General features: G+C 36.8%; 3 protein-coding genes across 3 annotated transcripts; 1 reads left to right on the top strand and 2 right to left on the bottom strand.

Moving 5' to 3' along the window:
- The first annotated feature begins 1,356 nt into the window (after positions 1-1,356).
- LOC111899524 (protein LNK1) lies at positions 1,357-4,183 on the top strand. The gene is made up of 7 exons (XM_023895364.2): positions 1,357-1,575; positions 2,090-2,209; positions 2,388-2,878; positions 2,968-3,466; positions 3,553-3,674; positions 3,769-3,859; positions 3,940-4,183. The coding sequence occupies exons 2-7, from the start codon at positions 2,186-2,188 to the stop codon at positions 4,003-4,005; spliced, it is 1,293 nt and encodes a 430-aa protein (XP_023751132.1). The 5' UTR covers positions 1,357-1,575; positions 2,090-2,185; the 3' UTR covers positions 4,006-4,183.
- A 22-nt stretch (positions 4,184-4,205) lies between these two features.
- LOC111899525 (uncharacterized) lies at positions 4,206-5,883 on the bottom strand. Its single transcript, XM_023895367.3, has 4 exons — positions 5,602-5,883; positions 4,933-5,056; positions 4,664-4,814; positions 4,206-4,585 (listed from the first exon to the last, which is right to left on the bottom strand). The coding sequence occupies exons 1-4, from the start codon at positions 5,818-5,820 to the stop codon at positions 4,360-4,362; spliced, it is 720 nt and encodes a 239-aa protein (XP_023751135.1). The 5' UTR covers positions 5,821-5,883; the 3' UTR covers positions 4,206-4,359.
- Positions 5,884-7,037: 1,154 nt separating this feature from the next.
- Positions 7,038-9,034, bottom strand: LOC111899523 (uncharacterized CRM domain-containing protein At3g25440, chloroplastic). Its single transcript, XM_023895363.3, has 3 exons — positions 8,760-9,034; positions 7,641-8,436; positions 7,038-7,537 (listed from the first exon to the last, which is right to left on the bottom strand). The coding sequence occupies exons 1-3, from the start codon at positions 8,828-8,830 to the stop codon at positions 7,400-7,402; spliced, it is 1,005 nt and encodes a 334-aa protein (XP_023751131.1). The 5' UTR covers positions 8,831-9,034; the 3' UTR covers positions 7,038-7,399.
- Between the last annotated feature and the right edge of the window lie 13,126 nt (positions 9,035-22,160).

Below are 22,160 nucleotides of genomic sequence, written 5' to 3'. Positions count from 1 at the left end.
GATATTTTGATGGGTTGTATGGTTTGGCTTTTAGACATGGTTTACGTTGTGTTATGGTTTGATCAAACAATGTTTTTAATTATTAATGTTTTTCTAAAGTAATGTTTTAAAACGAAATTTTTGGACGTGAAAATTGGGTCGTTACACAACTGAATTTCGGTGTAGCTAGGTAATTAGGATTAAAAATAAATGACTTTTCAATTTCAGGTCGGGTATTTAGAATCGAATAAGCTCTTATTTGGGTAATTTGAACCGAAAAACCTGAGAACCGAATAAGCCTAATATAGATACCCAAAACTCGAACCAGATTACTTATTCGGACCTGATTCGGTTCGAGTTTCAGTCCAAATGCTCATCCTTAGTTTTGACATATAAAAATAACAAAAGAAAAGAATTCTTACAATTTTCCAAAGGATTTCTAAGATATATTTTAGGATTTTACAAAAATAAGAATTTTCTTTTGTTATTTTCTAAGGTAAGCTACAATCCTAAACTTTTTTTTTTTACTTTGTGAATGGTTTTTTTAAGCCTGTTAACACGAAAAACTTCAAAAATAATGATTTTTAAATTTTACACGGGTAAACTTTGATTTTTATAGATAATACCTGGATTTTTATAGAAGGGCATGTGTATTCTTTTTTTTTTTTTTTTTTTTTTCAAATTCAGCTTTGAGATTGCTTTTTCATAAATGTCATTCGTTGAAATTCTCAAAGCGATGTTTCAGAATTTTTTTGAAGATGGCTAGATTTTTACAAATGATATCCGCAAAAATTATAACTATTTTGGTCGCATAACTAATTTTAGCTTGTATCTAAAAAATGGATAATAAAAATTAGTATAATTTGTATTTTTCTCATATAATTTCCTATTAGAAAATTATAATATGTTTGCTTAAGTTCAGTTAAATGCTATTTTATAAAATAATTATTTCACAAGTATGCATTAATCATATTATAAAATAACAAAAATATATCAATCAAAAGATAAAGAATCAATTAGGGAAAGAGAAGTCGGCAGCCACTTCCCAATTGAGGATATAAAAATGGTATAGTTAATGATCACGGGTTGAAGTAGACCCACATAATTAGTGTATTTGTCTAATTATTTATGGATTTTAAATAAACCGAAATTAACGACTGACGTGTCGGCCCATGCCTGTGCGTGGCACGTGCAAAATGCTTATGTGGACCAATAAGGTGTAAGTAACAGATTGTCTGTCTCCCCCTCTCTCGTCCACGAATTGCAAGATACCCAACAAACTCTCTCTCCTCTCGCGCCCTCCTTTTGATCTCCATACCACGTGTCATGCGTTCGTTACCCCTAACTTTTCCCCTAATTTTTTTTTTTTATTTTTTTAATCAAAACTCACAAAGACTCTCTCCCTCTCTCTCTGTCTCTCTCTCTCTCACACACTCACCCACACTTTCTCTCTGTAGCTATCTACGAGATTTGTCTTTGTGTATACGCATCATTCGGAAATTAGGGTTTTCTGGCTGTAAGTGTTGAGTTTTGCGGCGGTATTGGTGGAGATTGCGGATGTTTTTTTGAATTTGGCTTTTCCTGCAAGTCTTTCAGGTAGATCTTACTTGAACTGGTGATTTATCATCGTTAATTGATGTTTATTTGTTTTTTTTTTATTCTGTATGAGTAATAATTTTGTGTTGTTTGAAATCTTCTTTTGATTCTCTGTGTTGTTTGGTTGCTGAGAAGAAAACTTGTGTGAAGTTTTTCGAGGTTTATGTCTGATTTGATTGGTGATTGGTAGTTATCTCTGTGGATTGGGACTTTGAAATTAGGTTCTTAGTTGTCAAGCTGCTTTTCGGATATCTTTTTAATAACTTACGGCTTAATTTCCAGTAAAAAAAGGTAGAAAATGATGTTTTCCAGTGAAGTTGACAAATTATCTGTTTCGTTTCATTTTGATACAAAGATTAGTCTTATCCATTGTTCTTTAATAATCTACAGAGCATAGGATGATAGCCTTGTAGAGTTTTAATTCATTTTTCTTGAAAGTATATGTAAAACAATATGGATCTTGTAATTGAGGTCTAATATTTCCTTTTTGTTGATTTGTTTAATTGGGATAAAGGGAGGCCTTCTTTTCTATATAATCATCTTCAGCTAATTATGAGGTTGGAGATTGACTTTGCCTGCATAATCTGTGCTGGATAGAAGATTTAAAGGAATGTCAGACTTGTCTATGTATGAGGTAGGTTCTTCAGTTTCATCAATCTCTTTGTGTTGATATAATTGTAAGGGTATCAGCAATCAAATTTCTTGAAGTTAGTTGTCATTAGTTTTCCATTTCTCATTGATCAACTTTAAGATGTTCTATATTACATAGAAAGCCACATCTATTCTTATTCTATTTGGTGTTGCACTTTCAGCTGGAAGATATTATTTGGGATGACTTTGATCAAGGTGACGATCATATAGTACCAGACCCTACTAATGCTCGAACTAGTAGAAATTCATTTGAGGGAGACATCTGTAAGAAGCCTAGGCGTGAAGCAACTTCTGTTTTGAGCAATTTTGGAAACCTTGATGCTTCCACCACTATTTGTCAAGAAAAGTCAGAAAGGGACACGAAGCTGTTAGATAAGAAAAAGAACATGATGGAGAAGGAATCATCATTCAATGCTTCATGTGATGTTGAGATAGTAAAAGACACATCTGATGACACTCGAATGTCAGATAAATGCTTCAAAAATTGCTATGTCACATCAGCTGCAGGTGATGATAACTCATATAGTTACCCACTAACACACATTTCCCAACCAGAGGATCTTTATAACTGTGAGGATAAGGAATCAGGTGATCTTTTATATTATGGGTGGCCTGATATAGGAAACTTTGAGGATGTTGACAACATGTTAAGGTTTGTAAACTCTTGTTTTTCCTTTCTACACTTTTGTTGGAAATAAAGCAAAAAACTTACATTACATATTCTATGTCTTTCATATGCAGAAATTGCGATTCATCATTTGGACTAAACAATGATGAAGAACTTGGGTGGTTTGCATCAGACGAAATTGGGGGTGATACTGAAGAAGCATTAAAGATGGATTTCAAATTTCCATGTCCTGAACCAAGTGCTTTAAATTTAAACAATGCATCTAACAAGAGTCATGTAATGGAGAGTTGTGGTGATATTTCATTTGAAGGGAATGCTACTGGAGTTGATGAACAAAAACAAGGATTTCAACCATTATTTGTTGGAAGCCCAATACAGATGAATACAATGTTTCAGTCTTCAGACAGTGGTTTGGATTGTGCTGAAAAACAAGCTGCTCATCTATCAAAAAAGGAACTAGGAAGTGAAAATGGTGTAGGAGTTCATCAGAAAGGGATTTCATTAGAGATGGGTTCATTAAATGTTCCTGAAATCTCTTCCATTAGTTCTGAGCTGGATGAAATCTCACTTGAAGCAACTAGTTTTCGCCAGCTACAACACGTTATGGAACAGGTATATCATTATTTTGCTTTTTCTTCCTGAAAATTTTCACCTTTTCATCTATTGTTGATCTTGTAAAGTTATTTATTGGTTTTCAGTTGGATTTGAGGACAAAGTTATGCATAAGGGATAGTCTATACCGTTTGGCCAGAAGTGCTGAGCAACGACATAATAATCCAACCCTAAGTAGCAGTGCTACAGATATTAATGATAGTAATAAGTAAGATTTTTTTTTTTTCTTTCTCTTTATGTTTTAATTTTATTATTCTCTAAATAAAATTAAAAAATGGGGTTATCTACTTTATTTATGGCAGTGGATTGATGGATATGGAAACTGATACAAATCCTATCGATCGGTCTGTAGCACATTTATTATTTCATAGGCCTTCAGAATCACCTAATCTGGTAAGTTTTTGTGGTTGACATTATTAATGTTTGTAATAGAAAAAGATTTCTAAAACTTTTTTCATGTCCATGTTGAACAGAAGCATGGGTCGATGAATGGGGAGAAGAAAGCTGTTTGTGAGGAAGGTGTAGCAGACGACAAGTGAAATTAGGAGAGAGTTGTGTATGTAGTTGTTGTGGAATACATAATGATAATGTATAAAATGATCCAAAAGGTGGCCCATCGTCATGTATTAAGTTATAAACGACTCGGGCTTTTACTGTTTCTTGGTGTATATTCTTGTGTCTTGATAGTAATTTTATGTCTTGATTTTTAACCCACAACTCTTGATAGTAAAAACAAAAATGACTTGAAAATTACCATGGTTCCTTTATAATCTGATAGTAATTTTATGTCTTGAAAATAGTACATGCAACAAACTCCTTATATAAAAAGGTTAAACAAGTTATAATCTGATAAAAAAAATACATGGTTCCTTTATAGAGTAATGTGTTGTTAATCAATCAAACTGCTGTCGAAGGTGCATCTCCGTTTCACTTTTCCATGTGGCATGTGATGATTGGCCTTTCATACGCTTATTCTTTTCCTTATCTTTAATCATAGACCCTTTCTTCTTGGATGTTTCATCCGTGTTTGTGTCTGCAACAGGACGATCACCACACACAGGGCATACCATCCCCCGTGCATTAGAAAATGTCTTGGGTATCCCACACTTCACACACATCCTATGTCCAAAACGCAATGCCCATATTTTAGTGAAATATGTAAAGTATGTTTGCTATTTTGGGTTAAAAAAACAGTACCTTAAAAGGTCGGCAGCATCTTGTGCAGTTGGATTAGTGGCAGTTGCCACACGTTTTGTTGAAGAAACCTTGGATTGAGTATTGTTTCCAGCATCACTGCTTACTCTCTCATGGATTCCAACTAATTGAGCTTTAGCCTGCATTACAGCACCTATTAAAAAAAAACATTAATTCAATATGTATGATTTTGATAAAATATGATACAGTGACCACAAATTTAAATTTTAAAGTGACCATGTAGTTAGGATATTATCAGAAAACAGAACAACCTTCAGGCATATCATTTTTGTCTCTGCGGTTTCTCCGGCGACCATGCCGCCACAGCTGCACATCAGTATCTTTTTCTGCTGAGTCACCAACTGTGTTGTTCAAAAACTGTGGAGGTCCTGAAATCTCCAATAATTACAGGAAAATACATGTAATAAGCTTTTAGGTGACATAGATCTAGTAAAACAATACAATTATGGAAGTGCTGAATTTAACTTACTCATATAAAACCTACTACTAAGCACAGAAGAAGAAATTAATAAAGATTTGTTGCTAATCTACCACCAACAATTTCAAAGCCACACAGGTTAATTACACGAGCCATGCCAATAGTCAACATTCAGATTTAAGATCCTGGACATGTTCGTTTTCAAGTTCAAGCCATCACTCATGCAATTTGTTTGCTACCTAAAAGGGACTTCATGACAAGGATATAGAACATAAATACATAACCACATACATATTTTGACATCAATCCAACTGCTTGGCCTTAATTCCGCCAACATTCATCAATTTGTACGCTTGCTAACCAAATTAACTTTCAAATTAAGTTAATTAATCTTCCAAAATGAAAATATTCTTATATACAGTAATGTGAGAGAGAAACATGATTCAATAAATAAACGATTAATAGAGAGAGAGAGAGAGAGAGAGAGAGTTTGTGGGATTACTTCAGAAAAAGCAACCAATGCCGAAGGAAGAGAAGAAGAGGCTGAGGGATTCGGTGGATCGAACAAGGCCTTTTTAAAATTGTTGCTGTTTGTACGGTCACCGGAAATATCCTGGTTCCGGCGTTCATCTTCTTCGTCGTCGTCGGAGGAATTGAGATATCTTTGTTCATCTTCTTCCTCCTCGGGGGATGAATAGCCCTGTAAAAGTGACAAGCTCATAGCTGCGTTTGTGTGAGAGAGAGAGAGAACGAGGGTTTGAAACTCGACAGCTCGCCGAGGTTCCCGTCATAAATGGGCCTCCTTTATGGGCCTTCACAAAAGACAAATTAAAATAATGGAAACGGGATAATTCTTATTTGAAAAAAAGACAATTAAAAGATAAATATTGATATATTTCCTCTAATACATACATGTGTTTATATAAAAAAAAGATGCATACGTCATTTTACTAATACATGTATTATATTCTCTTAGTCACTTATATCAAGCAGAAACTAATCAAAAAGAAGAATTCAAATTCCATCAGGGATTAGAGCATTGGGTATGGGTCACACCCATTTCCATCCACAACGCTGCCACATCACCTACAACTCTTTATGACTTCTTGAGGGGATGGTATTCCCGGTCTTAACCTCGTTGAGGTGAAGAAAAAAAAAACAAAGAAAAGAAAGAGGAAGAAAGAAAGAAACTGGCGTTATGGGACGTTATGCCAGCAACGAACAACACCAAAACGAGAAGCAGGGGCGGTGTGCAACGAGATGCAACGCCGTTTTAAGCGTCCACCTCAGCCTCGTTGAGGCTCAACGAGACCCATACCGGGTGCTCTTAGACATTTTATGCATCAAAGGGCATTTTAAGAAATCCACTTTGAGAGAAGGGCGCAAAAAGAAGCCACGTGTCTTAGTGTACTCTTTTACTATTAAAGTAGATAATTATTTTTAACATAAAAAATCATACTGAAATTAAAATCCCCACTCTCGGAGGCTACCTTACATGAGAACTTTTCCTGATTGAATTACTTTTTAGGGTATGTTTGGGTTAGCTTTTTTATGTCAAAAGTAATTTTTAAGAAAAGTGCTTATTAACTTATAGCTTTTAGGAAAAGCTGGTTTTAAAAAGTGTTTGGATGCGAAAAGCTGCGTTTTTTAGGAGTAAAATGGTTAAAAAGCTAAAAAGCTAAGATTTTCCAGCTTTTTGAAAGCTTTACTTTTTCCCATCCAAAAAGCTATTTTAAAAACGCTTTTTAAATAAGGAAACATTTTTTTTAACTTATTAGTTTTTTAAAATGCTAATAAGCTAATAAGCTTTTTTTAAAAGCTATCCCAAACACCCACTTAGTTGTGGTGTTTAATCAATTATAATGAAATGAAACATATTAGAGTCTATGGTGCACTTTTTGGTAAAATAACATTGTAAACAATGTGATAACCCTCAAGGGCAATATAATAACTTGAGCATCTTGTCACCAAACTTAGTTTATTTAACAATTTTGTTCTGATTTGTCCTAAGTTTTACCAAACGTTACATAGATAATATGTTCAGCTTTGTCAAGGTCCATCAAATGGGGGTAAATCATAGAACACCAATGACATTTTTGACCCTGTCATTCATTTAATAATTCACATCTCTCAACCCTTAAGATCCTATCACAAGGTAGGGAAAGAAAGTGAGCTCGACACAAAAGACGTGAATACCCTTCTAATCTTCATCGTAAAAATAGCCCTAAAAAGTTTGTCCATAAACATCCACATCCTATCTTGTATCCATTCCCCATATCGAACCATGTAACATCAACAACTTAATCCTTGGGTGAACTTCCCTTATCTTTAGAGAATCGTGCTTTATGCTTATAGTACTCTTCAAGCTCATTCTCCAGTTTCTCAATGAACTCACTTGTATGCTCAAGAGACTGTTCATACTTGTATTTTTCCAATGCCTGCAATGGAATAGAAATAAGATGCAATAATAAACAAATCAATGAAAAATTGAAAACATATTGCTATTTCTCACATTTAACCCTGTAAAACATTTTGTTGTACCTTTGCTTTCGAAAGGGTGTCAGGAGGTGACATAATCTCTGGTTGCACATAATTTTTTCCACGAAAGAATATAATAACATTATTAGGTTTTATGTCAATCACAATCCCTTTACTTAATCTGGTAAGCTCATCAGCATATTCTTGAATTTGTCCAGGCTTACAAGGCTTACAAACAACCTTAACAGTTTCGTGATTCTTCCAATGAAGATGCATATTAAGAACTACTCCCCCAAATACACCTCGTCTCCCAACTGGAACATAATGTTTCTTTTTCTCACCAGTTCTTTTCAAATAAAACTTCTCTTCCTCTGTTAAAATTTCAGGATCATATACTTCAGCTGCAGCTTTTCTTACATCAAATTTCCTTAATTTCTCAATCAACCATTCCTCCTTTCTTTTCGCCTTTCCAAGCCTGTATAAGATCCTTATTTCTGGATTTGGGGATCTCATCTTTTTCTTTGCTTTCAAGCGATAAAATCTTAGCTCATTGAGTTTGGCCTTTTTCGACATTTTGACACGTTTTTGTTTTGTTTCTCTTTGGGTAAAACCATCAGAAGATCTTTCAAGCTGTTTACTGATACAAAACCTGACAACATCTTTATCCATTGTCATCTCAACTGCTGAATTGCTTGCTGATCGAACATGTAACTTTAATGGAAGAATACTATCAAGAACATATATTGATTTTTGGGTTATCTGTTTTGCCAATGGGAAGGATGTAAGAGAACGAGTAAGTAGATTGGCATTTGGATTTCTATATCTTATGTTCAGGCAATGGTTTTTGTTTATTGGATCCCTGCATTTAACAACAATACTGTCAACAAAGTGTTTAATATCGCAAATCTTAAAATGTATAATAATGGCTAACGATGTTTGACTAACATATACGATCATCACAGCAACTAGAGATACAATTTAACAATTGCAATCTAATATGTCGGTTTGCATATCTGAAATTCACATGATTTTATTCTCCATTCAAGTTTTAGAAACAGTGTTTAGTTCTTATAGAATTTGCAATGGCGCCTTTTTGCTCTTAATCTTACAGTATGGCTCTAAACAGTAAAAACCCTAGAAACGGAAATGCATGAATTAGATAGCTAATTGACGAAATCATACCAGATATGGTGGAGAACGGATGTGCTATGTATGAAATTGGAAATATGGCGGCGAAAGAGTTTGATTGACATAGAGTCAAGAGTAAGGTTCAGAAGGTGGCGCTGCGACGGAAATCGGTGGGTTGAATATGTGGTTTTGCTTTATCAGGTCGGTCATAGGCGTAGCAGGGCGTCAGCAGGAATGGAGGCGGGGTGCCGGCAAGTCGCAGAGAGTGAGAGACAGAGAGGTCAGAGGAAACATGTTTTGCATTCTTCGTTTGGTGACGGGCGTTTGGGTTAGCTTTTTAAATAACTTTTTCTTTATTTTTAGAAAAAGTCCATAGCTTTTTAAATAACTTTTTCTTTATTTTTAGAAAAAGTCCATAAAGATGTTTGGCAAAGGGAAGAAGACTTTTATAAATGACTTTTCCCATAGAGTAATTTCAGTCTTTTTGAAAAGTCACGATTACCTGATTTTTTCCAACTTTTCACCAGCTAAAAATATTAAATTACCAATATACCCCTCATATACCCTAAACATGTCCTTTTTTGTCATTTTACATGTAAAAATTAAACCAAACACTTTAATTTTTGACTTTTTCCCTTCAAAAGCTAATCCAAACACATTTTAAAAAATAAATTTTATAAAAAGTTCTTTTACAAGAAGTCCTTTTACAAAAAGGACTTTTGCCCCACAAAAGCTAAGTCAAACACCCCCTCAGAGAAGGCTCCTTTTCGTTGGGTTGGGTTCGAGCCTGGGTTTGGTTTTGGACGTAGATTCGTCAATAAAAACTGGTTTCAATTTGAAGAAAGTGCAAATCTTGGAGCTTATTTCCTAATCTAGAATCTCCTAACCCATATGTCACCTTATTACCAGCATCCGTTTTTAGTTATTCTTTTACTTTCACCTTGTTACATTTCATGCAAATTCAATAATCCCAAGGCTTCGGGGAGTGTAGTGTGCCAAGTTCCTCGCCCGAAGACACTAATGCCTAGTTCACGAGTTTAAGAAAAGAAAAGAAAGTCCAGAGATAAAAGAAAATTTTCTTTTGTGTTTCCAAGTTTGAAAGAAGTGGAAGGAAAATTAATTGTTTTATTCTTTCTTTCCAAATTGGAAGGAAAATTAGGAGAAGAAAGTGATCCTCCAATTTCTCTCCGTTTCCTTCATTTAATAAAACTTAGGAACACCAATTTCTTTTATTTTCTTCTCATTTCCACTCATTTCCTTTCTTTTCTCTCATTAAGTTGAACTCGGAAACGGGGTGTAAGTTCGCAAATCACCACCCCTGGTGCACGTGAAGGGAAACGCTAAGCAAGCTTTGTTAGTCGGACAACGAGAAGAGAGAGAAGAGAGAAATGGAATGGTGGGTTGTGATTGGTTGACACTATGTTTTTTCTTCAAAAATCAAATTTATTTAAATGAGTTCACCACCATATCCTACATATGCAAATCAGTGGTCCGGCATTGATGCATTTGACCCACAAGTGTGGTGAGAATACTCACCTGAACTACTTAATAGAAGCTCAACAACTACCTCAACATCAGAACAGCCAACCCAAACTTCCTAAAACCAAATCGAGATCAATCCTTAGCCAAATACTCAGTTCTACCCAAGTTTGACCAAAATTCAAACTGATCAAAAAGTCAACGGCCGACTTATACAAAGTCAACGTCACATCGTGACCCAGGGTCGGCCCATGGGCCTGGGCAAGCTGGGTGACCGCCCCAGGCCTCCAAATGTCTAAGGGCCCACATTCTTGAGTTATTATATTGGGTTAAGAGTTGAAAACTCATATATTTTTAGCATCGATCTGTTGAAAAAGACCCAAATCCAATCACCAAGCGCCAAAGAGGGAACGAGAATTCAAAACCTAATAAAACGTTGATTAAGATTTCCAAGAATTGACTAAGATTTCAAGACTCATCGGTCTCTTAAACGCCATCGATTGTTGATTTTCTCAAGACTTAAGATTTCTAATTTCTCGATTAAAAGAAACGATAATGTGATTTCTTTCTCTTTTTATTGATTAAACTCATCTTCTCCTCTTAAACGCCTATGATAATCTGATTTCTTTCTTATACTCATTTCCTAAAGCTTGATTGTTGATTGTAAAGTCTTACTAATCGATTTCTAATTTTTCAATTTTCCATGGCTAGACTTTAATCTGGTGGAATTATGATTAATGTTGTTGATAATGTTGAAGTTCATTGATCAATATTTGAGTAAGTTTTAATGATTTCTAAATTGGTCTTAAGTTTGATTTTGGATTTCACTGATTTCTCGATTTTGGTATTAAAGTTCTAGTTTTTTTGTTTTTTTGTTTTTGTTTTTGTTTTTGTGTTTTTTTTTTTTGTTTTTTTTGTTTTTTGTTTTTTTTTTTTTTTTTGATTTATGAAGTTTTAGTTTATATATATATCTTCACTTCTAGTTTTTTTTCTTGATTTATGAAATTATCGATTTCTAGCTTTTTTTCTCTTGATTTCAGAACTGATTTATGTATTTTTTGTGACGGTAATTTCCAATTTTCTTGATAAATGTTGCTTATCAAGGGCTGAAGACGATGAGGAAAAAACAGATTACATTTGAAACATTTGTGCTTGTCATGGCAGTATATTAAGAGAAGAATGTTGGAACTTCTATCCTTATGTTAGTTTTGTCAAGATTTATATTTTATTTATATTTGTTCCTTATGCTTTAGCTCATAGGCAACTAAGATTCCAAATTTGCCAAATACGACTTTAGAGCTTCTTTTTGTTGTAATATCTAATCAGATGTGTGCTTTTACCTATTACATATCATTATAAGAAAATGAATATGAAATCTTCATTTAGTTGAAAATGTATATGTATGAAGTTTCATAGGAATGCATATATTTTGTTAATTATCCAGTTTTTATCCTCTCTACATAAAGTTTGTCATTGGAGTAGTGAGTGTTAGTGTTTGGTATCTGGTATGACATAATTTGAAAAAGAATGGAATGGTGTTTGCTGCACAGGATTGAAAAAACATGTTTTCTTGTTGCCAAATCAGCCAAAAAGACTCAGATAAAAATTGATAATTTTTACTAAAGTTGTGAGGTTATCAAGGGCCCCTCAATTTTTTTTGCCCCGGGCCTCAATTCGGCTTGGACCGGCCCTGTCGTGACCATTCCTTGGTCACATCGTGAAATTGCAACGACAAAACAATCGCACCAAAATGCATTATAACGTTTCCAACTTGATCCACTAGGATGGTCGAAACAACCACGATCTAGTCTTTAAGTCTCAAAGTACCAAAAATGCATCTTTCTCAACTAAATCCATTAAGTCCAAGTCTTCAACCTTCAAATTTGAATCAACATGATGTTTAGATGGATAAAGTTTCCAACTTTATCCATAATAATGTCTCAAACTTTCAAGATCTAAACTTTAATACATCAAAATGGCCTAAATGACCAAAATAACTTGCATGGATGAAAGGGAAGACAAAAGATCAAAATGTTCCTAGTCCGTGAGGTCCAAGAAAACATTCTAAACTGATCTAAAAGTGTTGGAGTCCAAATTTGAAACATACAATGTTCTTACGACCTAGGAGTAGGAGAGTAATAAAGTTGCAAACACTTTTTTCCCAACTCTCACTCAAAACTCATTATAATGGACCAAAACACCAAAACACACTTAGATCCAAGATGAAATGCAATAAAGCTTGGGACTTTATAACTTAAAAGGTCTAGAAGGTAAATGAAAGTTGAGATCTTCAATTACCAAGTTTCAAGGATCAATATTGCATGAAAACATTGCTCCAAAACCACCAAAAATGGATGAAAGATGTAAGGGGAGGCTCAAATCTTGAAAATGGAGGCTAAGGTTTTCCCACGGGGTTCTATATATGAAGGAGGCTAAGAAAATACCCTAAAACATGAATCCTTACCTTTAAGTACCTTGGAAACCCTAAAAATTTGTGGGCGTGGGTTGTACAGTTCTCACGTCATGAGAATTACTTCTCACCTCGTAAGAACAGGCTCCTCACGTCGTGAGAATTACTTCCCACCTCATGAGAGCGAGTTTTTACCAAATTCCATTCCAACTTCAAACAATCAAAACTTCTTCGTTTCAACTCCTTTTTAGGTGTTCTTTATATGCATGAAAATGTATTGAGGAGCCCCGCAACTCTATCTAATTACATTTGACTTAAAACACACTAAACGAAAATCCTTAATTCATGAAAGAAGTTTGAAACATCACTTTTCCTATTTTACCCTTTCACTCCAAGACACAGACCAAAGGCTTAGATCACATAACCAATATTATCAACATATAATAGGGTCTAAACCATATTCCCCTGAAGCCTAAGGCCTTTACTTGATCCATTTATTGTCCTATAATGTACACTAGTAACAAACCAACACATGGCATCCGTTTTTGAAAACCGATTGGTGTCAATTTTCATTTTTCTCGTCATAAAAGGTTATAAACTAATTAACATGATTGTTTCCATGACAGATTACCGAACACGAGTCACCATTGCAAATCAGACTTCACACATTAACGTCAGATTTACATAAAAATGACAAGTAGTGAGATGACCGAAAACGGTGGCCAAATGTCCTTTTTTATAACAAATTTTGTTATTTTATATGTACCTTTACTTTGTTTCAGTTATTAAGTGAGACATAAAGTGTTGAAGTTTTGTAACACCCGGAATTCGGTATGTTACCTTTTAGCCCTTGGATTAAATTTTATTTTGCATGAGAGGCCCCTCCGTACGTTGGGTGTACATATGTGTACACTTAGCGTACATAGGAGTTATGGATGCAAACTTCAACCACGTACGCTGGGCATACTAAGGTGTACACAAGGTGTACATGGCCAGAGACAAAAACCTTAATCTTTGGGCATGATCCCTGTTTAAGCTTACTTATGACATTTGGAACTCACCCTTATCAGCCTCCACTGCTTGTTTTCGTCCGTTAAACCCTAGTTTGCTAGTTAGTGTGATACTTGAGATTTAAAGTGTCTTTAGTGGCCATTTTAGGGACTTTGCAAGAAGAAGAGCTTGGTGTGAAAGCCTTGGACGCGGTTGAGCTTCTAGATCCTGCATCTACATCATCTTGGAGAGCTTTTAGAGGTAAAAAGTTCAGACCTTGCTAATCCTTGTTCTAGTTTGAGTTAAGGTTTGGTAGTGAGTTCATTTTGGTCCATGGATCCTCTTTTGTGAGTTTGAGCAACTCCAGAGGTTAGAGATGATTAGATCTGAGTCCCTTTGGCATGTTAGAAGCATAAAATGCTATCTTGATGGTTGTTATGGCACCATGCATGGGTTTGAGTTCTTAAAGCGAGTCTTAATTGACAAAATGGGATGTTGGTCTACTATAAGCATGCAAAGGCATAAAGTTGCCAACTTTATGCCCTAGGACCTTTAAAATGACCAAGATCTGGAATTTGACGAAGTGGCTGCATGGATTAAGATCTTAATGGTTGATGTAACATCCCAAGTCTAGGTATACCTTATAAGCCCTTGTTCTTTTGGTAAATTGTCAAGTTTAGCCCTTATTGAGAAAAGGTGGTAAATGAGTACGCGGGGCGTACGCAAGTGTACACTCAGTGTTCTCATATGCATGTTTGTGACGTGGAAGCCATCTAGTACACTGGGCATACTAGGCCCAAAGTGGAAACCATAATTTGGGGTGTGTCCCTATATAAAGGATATGATGGCCTCATTCCTGGCAACCATTCTCAGACAAGCAACCCTCTCAAACCCTAATCCTCGTTCTTGAGCTTGTGTGTGTCCATTTGAGAGCATTTAAGTGATTTTGTGTGTTCTTAAAGTGAAGAATGAGCTTTGAAGAAGAAGGAGTGGGAGTCCAGGCTATAGATTTGAGCATATCTGTGTTAGGAGCTTCATTTGGAGGTATAAAGCTCAAAGCTTTCTCACTCTTTTTTTTTTGTGCATCACGTTAGAAAATTTTAGGGTTTTGGTCCCAAAGTTGCATGCTTTATGAGAAAATGAGCTCCAAAGATTATGATCAGCTCCTTTGAGTGTCTTTAGGAGTATAGTGTCATAAAAATCGAGACTTGGATGTTTGAATCAGCCCATGCATGAGATATGAGCATTTTGAGATAAGAGAATGAGAGTTTTGGGTGTTTGTGACTTTATCAGCCATGCAAAGGCATAAAGTCACCGACTTTATGGAGTAAGAGCTTTTCGCGAGTCCAAATATGTGATATGAGCCAAGGTCTTAACTGATTAAGACCAAAAGAGTAGAAAAAGCAAAATTGGGGTGTACGCCGAGTGTAATTCCAGTACGCGCATCGTAGGTTTGAGAAGCCCTGATGCATGCGTAGCATCAGCGTACGCCCATCGTAGAGATCTTGTACGCGCAATGTACTCGCTGGCGTTGACTTTTAGGGTTTGGTCAATTTGTGGACTATTAATGCCATTGAGGGGTAAAATGGTATTTTACCCTTCTGTGAGTTTGTAGAAGGGTTAGTTTAACTTCTTGAGAGCCGTGAATAATTAGGGATAATTGGCGTATGTGTTAGGCGGAGGCTAGACCGGTGTTTTGAGTTCGAGATTATCCGATTTCTTGCGAGGTGAGTCTTCTCACTATACTTACCATAAGTGGTATCTTTGTGTGACCGAGATGTCTTATGTGCTTACCTATGTATTGTGATATTCTGCATTATGTCTTTATGATTTATGCTGAGTATTATTATTATGATCTTATTGAGTTAGGACCGTAGAGTCCACCCGAGTTGTGGGACCGGAGGGTCTCCACTGAGACACATTAACCGGAGGGTCGTATTGAGTTAGCCTCGAGTAGCTAATGTGATGTGTGTGGTATTTTGGGGAACTCACTAAGTTTCGTGCTTACCGTGTTATGTGTTATGTGTTTCAGGTACCTCTTAGGATCACGAGAAGGCACCGACTTGATTGTACACACACCTGAGTTGGAGATATGTTTCTGGAGGATCCTGGATTTGTGTTATAAACAGTTTTTGAACATGTGTTTTGATAACTTGATGTTTGTGGAATTTTGTGATTTTGAAATGAGTTAATTGGGTTTTTAAATGAAAAAAATTTTGTTTGAAAATTTACGGTGTTACAGTTGGTTATGCATAACAGCCTTGTATGTTGTGCGTACTGCCTTAAGACTATGTACGCTAAGCGTACTGATGGTGCACGTTGCGCACTTGCACGTACGTCCTCTGGGCTGATGGGGCGAGCTTTGGGCTTTTGGGGACTCTTGGGCCTTATCTAGTATTGGGTCATGGCCCGTTTAGGATAGGTGGGCTCGGTTTTCCTTCGTGGGCCTTGTATGTCATGGACTGGGCCTCAGGTGTCATTGTTGGGCCATTTGAGCCTTATGGCCCTTTATTGATTTTGGACCAAGGGTAGTTGGGCCCATTAAAGGAGAAAGGCCTTTGGATCTTATTTGAAGAGTTTGGACTTAGGGATTTTGGGCCCATGAGTGGGTTTGTATCGTAATTCTAATTAGGGTAAATTATATATTTACAATGTGAAATTTCCGAACCGGTAGCTGAGCAATTATTATTTATCAGCGGTATGAGGTGAGTCTTTTCACTATATCAATGGGTCGAAGGCACCAATGCCGACCCATTACTTGACATGTGGAATGATAGTTGTTTATGTATTTACTTGTATGAAGACCATAAGGGTAACCTATGGCACGGAAGACCATGGGGGTAGCCTATGATATTTGGATATTAGACCATGGGGGTAACCCATGGCATTCCAGGTAAACACAATGGGGGTAGCCAATGACACTTGGATATCAGACCATAGGGGTAGACCATGGCATTCCACGTAAAGACCATGGGGTAGCCCATGGCAACTATATGTATGTCACATGGCATTTTGTGGTTGTATGTTATGTGATATTTTGGGATCTCACTAAGTTTTTGCTTACAGTTTATTTGGGTGTTTTCAGGTACTTTCTTTACTAAGGGGAAGAGTCCGACTTGATGGTGAAACATACATTCTCCACCATTTTCCGTAATTATTGATATTGATACTCTGATATTTGGACATGATATGATGTAATGAATTTTTTGTAACAACCCAATTTTTCCAAAGAAAATTTTCACTTTTAAATAATCAAAATATTTCCAATAAACCATAAAATCTCATGTACATTTTTTTTTTCAATTTCATAACACCAACATTTATTTCAAATATTAGAGTGTCCCCATAAAAACGCCTGAGAGAGTGCATGTCGCGCCATCAAGCCTTGCCATTGCCTTTAGGCTCATAAGTACCTGAAACAAATCAACAGACTGTAAGCTAATGCTTAGTGAGTTCCCCAGAGCATACCCCACACAATCCGAGTACTCACATAATCCATATTAGCTATAAAAGCTATATATACCACATAAGCCATGCATACAAACATATAAGGATGTCGTGGGCTCCTCCCAAGGTCTTACTCCAGGATGCCATGGGATCCCCCACATGGTCTTACACCTAAGTGCCATGGGCTCCCCCTATAGTCTTTAGCTGGAAAGCCATGGGCTCCCCCACATGGTCTTACATCCAAGTGCCATGGGCTCCCCCTATAGTCTTTAGCTGGAAAGCCATGGGCTCCCCCACATGGTCTTACATCCAAGTGCCATGGGCTCCCCCTATAGTCTTTAGCTGGAAAGCCATGGGCTCCCCCACATGGTCTTACATCCAAGCACCACGGGCTCCCCCATGGTCTTCCTAGCAAGTATCACGTATATAACTTGCATACCAAAATTAAATCTCGACTGAATTAAATCTACATGTGTTGACCCAACTCGTCGAGTGCATCTATGTGACTCGACGAGTTCCCTCGTTTCTTCAGCAATGTCGCGAAAATCCAACTTAACTCATCGAGTTGTATCATCAACTCGCCGAGTTACACATGTCCAGACTCGTCGAGGAAAACCCTAGCCGACTCGTCGAGTTGGCTCATCAACTCGGCAAGTCCCTTAAGTGTATTTTCTCGTTCATATGTTTTAAGGCAGAGTTACAACCCCAAACTCTAGATCTAGCCTCCCAAGGCAGAGATACCACGTAAAGCTACAAGCTTTACGTCCATGCATGGCACTTAGGGCTTGAAATGCCAAAACAAGTTTCATTTTGGGTTGGATGCACAAAAGCTTGCCTCTAGCTCAATAAAGATCGGATCTTTGGGCTCACAAGACCTCCTCAACCTCATGATATGCTCAAGTGACTCAATAACAAAAGATGGATGAGAGAAAACCCTAAAAACTCCCTAAAATTAGATTTCACAAAGAAATGATCAAGATAGTAGCTTTATACCTCCACACAGAAGCTAATCACCGAAGAATACTGGATCTACAGCCCCTCATCGATCCAATACACAATGCTCTCCAAATCTCCTTACAAAGATGCACAAGAACACTCAATTTAGCCTCTCTCTCTCTTTCTGTCACACCCCAAAATCGGAACGGCGGAAACATTATGAGGTGGATGACGTCATGTCAAGTATCAAAACGTATGTCGTATAGTAATCAAAGTGCAACAACCATTGCATTAATAGTAATAATTTTACATAGTTTACATTTCGTAGCATAATACAAAGAATAATGTAGACACAGCTCGGTATTAGGCTGTCTTCACAAAAGCTCCCGGGATGTACCTATCTATCGCTGACCCGAGAATACAAGTTATTTTGAAAGCGAGTATCAACATTTTATAATGCTGGTGAGTCCATAAGTATTTAGTGTCATTTGTATAATTATGCATTTTTGTTCAAAATAACTTTATGAAAGATAGTAGTTTAGAATCTACGGTGTATTAGCGTCCTTTCCAGAAAATCCTATATTTTCTAAATAAAAGCAGCCTTCTACCAAGGCCCAATTGTTTTATGTTCAAAGAGTAATTTCCCAAAAGAACTATCATTATCAAAATATAGTTTTTACTTTAAAGGAGTTATGAGAAAAGCCTCAAGTAAAATAAAAAGGGAAATCTTATTTTTCCTCAGCAGAAAACACTACTGTCTAAAAGTATATAAAATCTAGGCTCCGGGCGGAACGCCTCACAAAGCTTAAAGGTAAATAAATCATGGACTTCAGGCGGGACGCCTTGCAAAGTGTAAAAATAAGTAAAACATAGACTCCAGGAAGGTATCGAATGAATAATATGTCTGGCTCAGTCTGAAACAAGGAAACACAGACCCCAGACAGTATCAAATGAACGATACAACTAGCAAGGTCTAAAACAAGGAAACACAGACCCCAGACAGTATCAAATGAACGATACAGCTAGCAAGGTCTAAAACAAAGAAACACAGACCCCAAACAGTATCAAATGAACGATACAGCTAGCAAGGTCTAAAATATCTGGTAATCCTAAGTGGGTTGGTTTAAAGGTTTATAACATGACCTAGTATATAACTAGGGAAAATAGGTTAAGATGGTTTCAAAAATACCGTGATAATTCTTGTTACCTTAAATCCATGAATTATAAGGTAAACATAGAGATACTCGTAACCATACTGATTGACAATCGAATACTTGACGCCCTGCAGGTGTCGGAATGAATGTGACATTTGTCACCCCTTGGCTTGGTCGGCCGGGGACTGTAGCTAGCAGTCAGGGTGTGGGAGTGTCTGTCCTGTATAGATCTATACACACAATACCCGCTCTCCCTCCAGGAGACTCTGGTTACCAACTCGACAACGGTGAAATCCGTGTCCCAAGGATGTATCTCGTATTTCGAATTCTGTTATAAGTACTGGAATAATGATATAGACTCACGAATGAACTGACTCCTTTGGAATTCTCCGTACTGGAAAGAGTGAATAGAAATCTCCTAACTATTCCTATAATAGTTACTAATGTTTCAGGTATATGATTGGTGAATGGAAGGATGCCCTTGCTACCCAAGGGAAATGAACTGGTCGATGGAAACCTTTATGTCTACACATGTATACATAATATATAACTAATATTTAAACGACCTTCGAACGGATAACCGATACCCACCAGACTACATTCCAACAAGGAAAAGGAAATAGGGCGAACTAGCCGTTCTAAGTCCTTTAAACGTTATTTATATAACTATACAAATATAGACATGCATTTAACGAAATAAAAGCATAGAAGAAAACCTTGGTAAAACCTTTGGAAAATCTTTGAAAAACCTTTCATACACACGCTTTGAAAATAATTTGATAAAACGGTTTAAATGAAGAAAACCTTTGATTAAAACACTGTTGTAATAGGTTTTGAAGGAAAACATACATCACAAAAAATAGTTTGAGAAAGATCTAAACAAGTAACAACGTTTTGGGAAAACCATTTGAAGTAATTTACTTGGTAAAACAGATGAAAGTGTAGTAAATCCTTTTGCATGTGGGTTATTAATCACATATGATTGATATGATAACTAGCATGTTTCAACTTGTATTCCCCCCCCCCCCCTAAAAGCATTTAAATCATTTGAAAGGTTGATTCAGGGGTATGAACTCACTTGGCGTGGACGATTCAAATGAATGGACGATATAGGACGCTAGGTGTCAAGTGAGGACTTGAACACACACTCGGATCCTATTTAACATGTAATGATAAATTTAAGTATCTAATTAGTCAATTAATAACTAATTAAGCAAGTAAGGATGTCCAACTACATGAAAACACTTTGCTACAAGTGCTAGGAGTACTAAGGGTTGCATATAAGGAAAGTATAGTCTCACTTTGGAGTTTACTCCTCAAATGGTAGTGTCTAGGGGTGTTTACGATTTTGGAACCATATCCCCCATGAGTTTACGGCCGTAAACTCATGGGAATGGTGCATTTGTGTGCTTTAAGGCTTCATGCTTCACAAATAAAGGTTCTAGAGTTGATTCAAGGGCTAGGGAAGTGATTAAGGCTCAAAAATGGACACTTTAGGGAGTTTATGGTTTCTGAACCACTCCTTGGGGAGTTTTCGGCCATAAACACATGAGTTTACGGTCGTAAACTCATGTTAGTCCATTTCTTTTGTGCTTTAGTGGTTCTAGGATATGTAGGCAAGGTTTTAGTCACTTAAACAAGCATTGGAAGGTGTTAAGGGCACTGAAAACTCCTTTAGAAGGCGTTTACGGTTGTGGGAGATCCTCAAACCGTAAAATCATGTTTACCCTCTTAAATTCATGTTTTAGGGTTCTTAGATCATTCATGCAATCCCTTAGGCCATTAGTTATGCATTGGAAAGGTTTTGGGCATCAAAACCCACTTTCAAGGTGTTTACAGTTTTGGGATATTCCCAAACCGTAAACTCTTGTTCTTGGGGTTTTTGGATGATTAAGCCACAAATTTGCAAGTGTGATAAGCTAAACAACAAGCTAGGAAGGTTAAGTTACCGTTTTGAAGCTCGATGGGGCGATTTTTGACCAAAACCCGATTTGTAGAGAGAGAAAGTAGAGAGAGAGAGAGAGAGAGAGAGACTCCTAAGGTGTGAAAAGGGTTGAAATGAAACCCACTCAACCCTTATATAGGGTTGAGTTCACGACCTGGGTGGGGGTCCACCCAACACCAACCGCATACGGGGTTTTTCACGACTTCCGTTAAAACGGCAAATTTTAAATTATACCGTCTTATTTTTGGTTTGTTTGACGAATATTATTTAAAATATTCCAACGGGCTTAAATCCGGTCAAAAATATTTTGGGATAAATTTGGCTAATTTTTGACGTGCTTAATTACGGCGTTAAAACGAACGAAAATTTCGGGTTGTCACACACACACACACACACACTCTCTCTCTCTCTCTCTCTCTCTCTCTCTCTCTCTCTCACAATGAGTGGAAATGGTCTAGGGTTTCTCACAGAGCTCTAAGGTGACAAGGGTGGCGGAAATGAGGGCTTACGGTCCTTTAAATAGGACACAAACCCAAAAAATTAGGGTTTCCTCTCACATCGCCAACTCGTCGAGTTAGTCGAAAAACCCACGTGGCCAAATCCGTCTCTACTTGACGAGTTGGGGCCTCCAACTCGTCGAGTTGCTCAAACCAAATCATGAAAATTATATAAATATTATACATGGGAGTCGGGATGTTACAAGATGGTAGCCACATCGTGGCGTCGTACTTGCCACATCGTGAAAATTTTCCGGATATGCGTTCTCATTTTGGCTTGTCATGTCGTGACCTCCCTATGGTCATGTCGTGACACATGATTTTGCCCAAAAATCATGTCATTGATCATTTATGCCCTACACTAATCCAATATGGAGAATGGGTGTTACAATAAAAGTATTCTCCAAACATCAAAGTCAAATCATAAATAGTCAATGTGGAATGGATCTCCAAGGGATGTAGTGCGATCAAGCCGATCCCTTCCTTTTGGAACCAGAAGTACCTGAAAACATTTAAAACATAAACAGTAAACACAAAGGTTAGTGAGTCCCCCAAAATACCACATAACATACATATCAGTGGGCCCAACCCTAGGGG

Source organism: Lactuca sativa, chromosome 5, assembly GCF_002870075.4.
Source record: "Lactuca sativa cultivar Salinas chromosome 5, Lsat_Salinas_v11, whole genome shotgun sequence".
NCBI classification, from domain to species: Eukaryota; Viridiplantae; Streptophyta; class Magnoliopsida; order Asterales; family Asteraceae; genus Lactuca; species Lactuca sativa.
This window is presented reverse-complemented; position numbering and strand designations above follow the sequence as displayed.